We start from the raw sequence: 9,225 nt of genomic DNA, 5'->3' as shown, positions 1-9,225 counted from the left end.
GAGACAGAGAGAGAGAGACAGAGAGAGAGAGACAGAGAGAGAGACAGAGAGAGAGAGAGACAGATATATCATAGAGAGAGAGATAGAGAGAGATAGAGAGACAGAGTGATAGAGATTGATCGAGGCATTAACAATAACAATAACATTAACAACACTTTATTGTCCATTAAATTGTTACATTAGAACGGAACATTTTCTTTGACACACCCAGCCTGCCTGTAAACGATTTCAACTTGAACATTGCATGATAATGTTTAGGACAGAGACAGAGACAGAGAGAGAGCGATACAGGCAGACAGACAGACAGACAGACAGACAGACAGACAGACAGACAGACCAGACAGACAGACAGACAAACCAAGAGAGAGACAGACAGAGAGATACAGATAGACAAATAGATAGACAGACAGACAGACGGACAGAGAGAAAAATCGAGAGAGAGAGAGAGCAAGACATTTAGACAGAGACAGAGACAGAGACAGAGACAGACAGAGAGACAGACACAGTTTTCTCATTTCTCTTGTTTGTGTTTATTCAGGCTGCATTACTTTTCACATCGCTAATGGAATCTGTAAACAAAACGCATGCGGTAATTGACCACCAGAACCCTTTCATCATGCGCTCGAAGCAGGGGTTTATCTTTCCACTGAACAAACAACGCGCTGTGATTAGATAACGAAGACAAGGTCTGGGCATATCTCAGGAGACAGAAATGCAAATAACTGAGTGGCATGAGGAAGTATTGATCGCGCACATTTTCACAATGAATCAAAGAAATTAGTATCAGGTTGCAAAAGTGACTTTGTTGGTGTGGAATTGCAGGATTGAGGGAGGAATAGTTTTTTGTAGTTCGGAATGAAAAGCATACCACACGTAGGGGATCAGGCTTTGTTTTATTTTGACAGAATTCCCAGACAGTCAGACAGACAGACAGACAGACAGACAGACAGACAGACAGACAGACAGACAGACAGACAGACAGACAGACAGACAAGTATTTGCAGTACTATGAACAATAAACATGACATACAGACAGTCAGAAAGACAAAATCACAGACATAAGCACAGACAGACTGATAGACAGACAGACAGACAGACAGACAGACAGACAGACAGACAGACAGACAGACAGACAGACAGACTGATATGTTGACAAAAGATGTGTTTGAATTGAGCAATATCTCTACCCCTGGGAGCGACAGTGTCCAAAACGATTCCATTTCTAAAACGTCTCCATTTTATCATTCGAAAATGTTAGTGGCTCAGGGCACAGTTCGCTTGGCACAGCTTTTGTGTATTTGTTGTTGTTTGCTCTGTTTTTAAACAAACGGGACAAAGACTCACAGCCTAAGAACCAATCATGATGGCAATAAAGACAATTCCACTGAAAACGTTGAGAAAAATGGTAAGAACAAAGAAGATCTTGTCCAAGGCTTTAGAAAATTCTCTTCGGTCCTTGGCACTTCCGTCCTTCGCCTTTCTGAGCAGCTTCCAGAACGCACAGACCGACACCAAACACCCGGCATGAGGCTGTTCCGATGAGCTCTCGACAGAAGGCGACGCCCGACACAAAGCCAGTGAAGAATCAGTCGAAGAGGAAGCAGAGCTTATTCTGCCGTTGGAGGTCGATGTGGTATGATTCAGGGAAGAATCTTGTGCGGCAGGTGACGAGCCTTCAGAACCAATTTGTGGACCGAGTTCCCGAACAGACGTTGGTTCAGCGGACAACCCAGACGGATGCATGACTCCTTCAGAAACGCCGCCACGATGGCAACCACTCTTTTTCTGCGACCGGTCCCCCTCCTCATCGTTGTCCTTGTCGAATATGAACACAATGACCGTTGCCATGACGATAGAGCAGACACTGAGGAACATCTGCACGGCGACATAGGCGTTGAAGAGACAGAGCGTGTCCGAGTTCTTAGGCAGGGATTCGTTGATGAGGGTCATGAAGACGGCGAAGGAGAGGAAGACGGTGACACTGACGGTCATCTTCTCGCCGGACTCCACGGGCAGCAGGAAGACCAGGCAGTTCATCAGCGACAGCAGCACGATGGGCAGGATGATGTTGATCACGTAGAACAGCACCTGACGTGTTAAGTACAGGTATTGTCTTTATTTAGTTCGAACAAGCTCTACTCACCGACAGCCAAACACAGATAGAGACACCGACAGAAACAGATACACAGACCCAAAGGGAAACAAACAAACCAAAAACTAAGAAACAACAACAACGACAACGACGACAACGACGACAACGACGACAACGACGACAACGACGACAACAACAACAACAACAACAACAACAACAACAACAACAACAACAACAACGATAACAAACTAAATGTTCATGGACCCGTTCTGAGGAGATATAGAACACTCATTCAGTCGCGATCGTAACGTGAACTTGATTACAAAGAACTACACGTTGGTTTAAACTTCCTTTTGTTTAAAAAAAAACAAAACCACCACCACCACAACAACAACAACAACAACAACAACAACAACAACAACAACAACAACAACAACAACAACAACAACAACAACAACAACAACCTACATAAATGCTTTTGAGCGTCTCTGGATAGGTCCTCTATACCAATTACTGATTCACAATCGTAACGTGAACATAAATCACACGTTCTGAACAGCACCTTTCGCTTGAGGGTGAAGGTGAATCGCAGGGCCACGAAGTTATTTCCTCTGATGACGTTCTCGGAGCCGGTACCCACCAGCATCCACTCCGGGTGGTTTTCCATCAGGGTGATGTCGAAGGGGTCCTGGGAGATCCTCAGGTCGATAAAAAGCGTGTTGAGGCTCCAGCTGACGACCTCAATGCTGCACGACTGCGTGTCCACGGGGTAGCGAGAGATGTCGATGGAACAGAACGTCTGGAACAAGCCTCCAGCAAACCACTTAACCTTCCCGTCATGTCTCACCTTGACCTTGATCATCTGGCCTTCTAGCTCGTCCATCTTTTTAACGGTGTTGAAGATGACAAGCTCAGGGTGCCAGATATCCTTACTAGGAAGAAAGACGTTCCCGATCCCGTATTCGGATTTGTTCCAGGTCAAAAAGGCGTCAAACCATTCCACCTTCAGCCACCCGAATGACGTCATCGTCTGCTTCTTCGTGTCAACCTCGATGAAAGCTTTGATGCCGATGGAAACGTTTACCGGGAGAGGTTCTGTTGGCTCAAGCACTGGTCGGACTGCGGTGTCGTAGTACTTCAGAAGAACCTTACGAATCAGGTTACTTTCGTTCTTCTTCGCCGAGGCGGAGACAAAGCCGTTCTCAGACAAGGTTAAAATCATGATGAAAACCAGGCCGAAGGCGTGGAGCTTGATACGGCCGTTCATTTGCATCGTGATTGTAGGGATAGCCTGTGGAAATACGCAGCTCAGTGGATTCTAGAATAGAGTCCGTTTCTTTGTAAATAGACCTGGAACAAAAATGTCCCCTTTATTTTTATTTTTAACAATTATTTAAGTTATTGAGACATCCCAGTGCACTAAGGGATTTATAGAGCAAATCGAGAAAATTCATTATTGAACGAAGCGCATAGCGCTGAGTTCAATAATTATTTTCGAGATTTGTTCTATAAATCCCTCAGTGCACTGGGATTGTTTCAATAACGATATTGTCAGTACCGCCAGAGAAAAAAGAAGATTCAAAACGCACATTTTGCAACGCGCATTTGGATAGGCGTAACTGTGTGGTCAGGTTTGTGTCAGATCTACTTTTGTGTGGGGTGTCTCAAGTGTGTCGTGCTTTCGTCACACGCAAACTCTTGTTTTAATTTCTGTTGGTAAATTCCAGTGTAGCGTTAAGATAAAAAGTGATGATCTTTCATAGAGACCTCATTTAAACTCGGAGAAAGGACTGTGCTCTTAGTTATTTGCGATTCGAAACCTTCATCGAGCTTCGACAGATTGACTCTGCAGAGAGTTGCCCCTTGAATTGACTCCGGCCAAGGCCACGGTTAGCACATTTTCAAAGTAAATGTGGTATGTTTCTCGTGTTGTATCTTCTCTCATCGGGGAGACTGCTACTATATATATGAACCGTAAGAATGCTGTGAACCCTACACGTATTATGTCCCCATCGTTTGTTTGTTCACATTTGCCCAACATGTTAATTTGCTGCGGGGTTTATGTCGTCTGCTAGGCGGCTAGGGCAATCGAACCACGGCACTGCACTGCAGTCTCATTTCAAAAACAACAATTGCTCGTCTGCACGCATGAGGCAGGCTGGTAATAAGTTTTATACATGGTAAGAACGTTCTTAACCCTACACGTTTTCGATTCCGATTGTTGTTGCCTTGAAATAATAATTCGGAAACCATTCATTTACTGAACTGATGCAGTCGTATTTCAGTGTAGTCTACTACTGATAACAGAGTCGACTTTCAAATGCTGGTCTAGCTGATACGTTATCGGAATAACACTTGTGTTTTCTGTTTGCCGCTGGGAATTTTACACTAACTCATCATTTAGTAATGTGGTTAATAAGCTGCATGCCACTAACACGGCATATGAGAAGAATCTTTGCAAGTCAAAACGAGAAGAGACCATTAATTTTGAGAGATACAACCGCTTCTATTTTTAGATCAGTGGTCTTAACTGTGGCACAGGCGCCTGCGATCTGTCAGGAAAAAAAAACCTTCTGCTTTGAGCAGCAGGAAATGTATGGTTATTTTTTGGTAAAGTGAAGAATATAAGCTACATGTCATTAATTAATTCTGAGGATGAGAGTACAGTCTCGCTTTGGCAAAGGGCGTAAGAATACGCTCAGTGGAAAAGTTAGTGCACTCCAAGAGTGCGCTAACAGATTTAAGCGCATCGCCATTAGCCAATCAACTGGTTCACATCAGTCATGTGACACCAGTACTTACTGACAATTATTTTTATAACAGTGTCTTTTCCGTGCAGGTAGAAAACTTTTGCACAAGCTCGTTTAGACGCGGTTTGTGTAATTTTGTGTAGACTCGTGTCGTTTTCTTTATGTATGGAACACCTGTTGCTGGCATGATCACTTGTATGGAGTTACATTCAATGTGATTTGTTGAAGAATAATGTCTTTTATCTTATGGTAGAACACCTGCTCACAAGATCGTTCAAAAGCAGTTATAATCGCTGTAGAGCAATGTCTTTTGCAAGCAAATAGTAAAACATGTCGACACGATCTCTTACACACAGTTAAAGCTATATTCAGCGTAACATTTTGTAGAATGCTGTCTTTTCTCTGCAGGAAGAAAACCTTTTCATAAAATTGTTCACACGCATCTGCATTCACTGTAGACCAATGTATATGTTTTGTAGATAATAAACCTGTTCACAATATCTGTTACACGCAGTTATATTCTGTGTAATCTTTTTCTTTTAGAGTTGTGTCTTTTGTTTGTAAGTAGAAAACCTTCTCACAAAATCGTTTACACGTATCTACATTCAGCGTAATCTTTTGTAGAATAATACATTTTCTTAGTTTACCCGCAGATACAATCAGTTTAATCTTTTGTAGAATAATACATTTTCTTAGTTTACCCGCAGATACAATCAGTTTAATCTTTTGTAGAATAATACATTTTCTTAGTTTACCCGCAGATACAATCAGTTTAATCTTTTGTAGAATAATACATTTTCTTAGTTTACCCGCAGATACAATCAGTTTAGTCTTTTGTAGAATAATACATTTTCTTAGTTTACCCGCAGATACAATCAGTTTAATCTTTTGTAGAATAATACATTTTCTTAGTTTACCCGCAGATACAATCAGTTTAGTCTTTTGTAGAATAATACATTTTCTTAGTTTACCCGCAGATACAATCAGTTTAATCTTTTGTAGAATAATACATTTTCTTAGTTTACCCGCAGATACAATCAGTTTAATCTTTTGTAGAATAATACATTTTCTTAGTTTACCCGCAGATACAATCAGTTTAATCTTTTGTAGAATAATACATTTTCTTAGTTTACCCGCAGATACAATCAGTTTAATCTTTTGTAGAATAATACATTTTCTTAGTTTACCCGCAGATACAATCAGTTTAATCTTTTGTAGAATAATGTATTTTCTTAGTTTACCCGCAGTTACAATCAGTTTAGTCTTTTGTAGAATTGTGTCTTTTCTATGTAGGAAGAAAACCTGGTCAAAATATATTTTTAAACGGTTTTACTCAACTGCACAAGATCGTATAACCGAAGCTACGTGCACGTAGTAAGTGTAACCATTTATAGAATTGTGTCTTTTTTTGTACGTACCTGTTCCAATGATCGCTTTCAGATAGTTAAATTCAGTACCATCTTTTGTAGAATTGTGTCTTTTTTATGAAGGCAGAAAACGCTTTTCACAAGATATTATGCACGCAGTTATATTCTCTATGAAACAAAGTCCTTTCTTGGTAGAAAGAATACCTGTTCACACGCACATTTAAAGCTACGGTAGTTGTTTGCACGGCAAAGACACTGTTGGGGAATTTTGAACCGACTGTGCATATACTCCCAGACTCACAGACTGTTTAACCATTACTGGAGCAAAGTAGACATTGCCGATGACGATTATTTCAATCTTAAAAAATCTTTTTCGTTAACCGCATAAGAAACTGTTGTGTTGTGCCTCTCGGTCAAAAGGATTATCCATCAAACGACATCGTCAGAAATTATCCATTAACGCAACGACATACAGAAATGCTCATATCACATAATTATGATCTAATAACTGATTGAACGTGGCGGGGTAGGTAAACTCTGTTCAAACAGCTAGGCAACCGATAACGATCTGCACACGATCTATTTCCGTAAACTTCACAACAGTGGAATTCATTTTCAAATCAAATAATTATTTCAGCATTAGCGTTCGGCTGAGAAATGGTTCATTGCACAACAAAAAAAACCCACTGATGTACCATTATCTTTGACGGTTCTGTGTTCTGTTTCAGTTTGCTTCCACTCTTTCAACAAAGGAAGGCGCCTTCAAAGAACATGATAAATAGGATACACATAACACATTCATGTTCATAATCGTTCAAATCTCTTTTGTTTTCCTTAAAAGCACAGTCCTACCCGTGGAAACAATTTTCGGCTCTGAATCTCAGATCGCCGCGGTAATTATCAACATTGATTGGGTCTTTTTAGAGTGAATGTTTACAATCGTTGTCCTCGGAAACACGAATCCAAAGCCGCGATTGTTCCTCACATCAGATAAACAGCCTGATTGGCTTTTACTTTGACAATCCACGTTTCACCTGAAGCTCAAACCCATTCACCACTTCGATTTGTCACATATGAACAGTGTTTTTTGTTACCCAGCTGGTTATGAACGATAACTCGTGAAAATGATTACAATGTTTATTCTCTGTAGATAATAAACCTGTTCACAATGGTATGGCCAGGGTTTTACTTGGGATCAGACCTTAATCCCTCCGCTTTGACACAGTGTTTGGTTGTTTGTCTCCTTCCTCTTCTTCTTGTCGTTCGCCTAGGTTACACTTGGAGTCCAGCTCTGGTTATGAAGCTGGTGGTCTTATGTAGAGCCTCCACAGGCCCATGCAGCTTCTCATGGAGGGTCGTCGGCCTGGTCCAGATCTCTCTCCTCAGGGGCTGGAGATTGCTGCAGTCCTGCAGGATGTGGGCTGCATCTTGCTCTGCGTCTCCACAGGCACACATGGGGGAGGGCACGGCTCGCAGTTTTTGTGTGCAGGTGTTGCTGCAGTCTGTTGTGCCCTGTTCTCTATTTGTTTGTCTATTTGTTTTGTCTCGCAAACCCAGTTGGTCATTCGACACCGACTCCGCGTCGATCCTGTTATCTGATTTGTTCTTTGCCTGCTCTAAAAACTAAATCACACTTTGACGCATACCAAAAATCAACATCCTGACTGCTTACGGTGCAGAGTGTGGACTTTTTGATGAATTAATTTCTCCTATTGCTACTGGGCTGAGACGCACGACAAAGTTGCCACCCAAACGGAAGCCACCCGCAGTGTTGGATTGATTGGTTGAAACTGAGACGCACGACAAAGTTGCCACCCAAACGGAAGCCACCCGCAGTGTTGGATTCATTGGTTGAAACTGAGACGCACGACAAAGTTGCCACCCAAACGGAAGCCACCCGCAGTGTTGGATTGATTGGTTGAAACTGAGACGCACGACAAAGTTGCCACCCAAACGGAAGCCACCCGCAGTGTTGGATTCATTGGTTGAAACTGAGACGCACGACAAAGTTGCCACACAAACGGAAGCCACCCGCAGTGTTGGATTCATTGGTTGAAACTGAGACGCACGACAAAGTTGCCACACAAACGGAAGCCACCCGCACTGTTGGATTCATTGGTTGAAACTGAGACGCACGACAAAGTTGCCACACAAACGGAAGCCACCCGCAGTGTTGGATTCATTGGTTGAAACTGAGACGCACGACAAAGTTGCCACCCAAACGGAAGCCACCCGCAGTGTTGGATTCATTGGTTGAAACTGAGACGCACGACAAAGTTGCCACACAAACGGAAGCCACCCGCAGTGTTGGATTCATTGGTTGAAACTGAGATGTGTTGTGATTTCAACCAATCAGAACCCGCGGTTTGTCCTCCCCCGGCAACAACTTTCGGTTCGTGCACCTCAACCCTGGTGTCATGTCAGAAATTAAGTCATACAAACATTTCCTCTTTGTACAGAACACATCCAGACTTGTTATTTGGTACTCGTATGTGTTCGAGAGGAGGGGGAGTGTTATACCATGCCTGGCCAGTTGTGTGCTGGTAAGCCGAATTGTTAGCATGGGAAGGACTGTGCCTTTACACCACTGACTTCCATTGCCACTAAGTGATGTCTTGGAGAGCAAACATGCGCCAGAGGAACAATAACAGTCAGACACAGAAATCGACTTTTCTGCTGGCAGAACAAATCGTTCAGCGGACGCAAGCAAACTGTGTAAAATCCCAGCGATTTCGAAACCATGCAGAAAGCAGACGCACAAATACCCCCAAAGTCATTGCAAATTAGTCCCTATCAGGAAGTCTCTTCTGTTAAATAATGTGTGGGCAACATGTACTCTATCAAAGAACTGCAGCTTATCCTATTTCTTTGCAAATATATAAGTATCGATCCACCTGTACCGAAATATGATCTCTCCTGAATTAAAATGTGGGGAAAAAAGGGACCGCAAATAGGACAAAGACTGTTATATGTTCGCCTTTAATATTTGTTTAATTAGAACCAGCTTAAAAAAAAG

The 9,225-nt window shown here is 42.3% G+C and overlaps 1 protein-coding gene across 1 annotated transcript; it reads right to left on the bottom strand.

Moving 5' to 3' along the window:
- Positions 1-421: 421 nt before the first annotated feature.
- Positions 422-3,422, bottom strand: LOC138950374 (neuronal acetylcholine receptor subunit alpha-7-like). Its single transcript, XM_070322118.1, has 2 exons — positions 2,655-3,422; positions 422-2,088 (listed from the first exon to the last, which is right to left on the bottom strand). The coding sequence occupies exons 1-2, from the start codon at positions 3,363-3,365 to the stop codon at positions 1,348-1,350; spliced, it is 1,452 nt and encodes a 483-aa protein (XP_070178219.1). The 5' UTR covers positions 3,366-3,422; the 3' UTR covers positions 422-1,347.
- Positions 3,423-9,225: the final 5,803 nt, after the last annotated feature.

The sequence above is a fragment of the Littorina saxatilis genome, linkage group LG1, assembly GCF_037325665.1.
Source record: "Littorina saxatilis isolate snail1 linkage group LG1, US_GU_Lsax_2.0, whole genome shotgun sequence".
NCBI lineage: Eukaryota > Metazoa > Mollusca > Gastropoda > Littorinimorpha > Littorinidae > Littorina > Littorina saxatilis.
The sequence above is the reverse complement of the archived record's forward strand: the minus strand, read 5'-3'. Positions and strand labels throughout refer to the sequence as shown.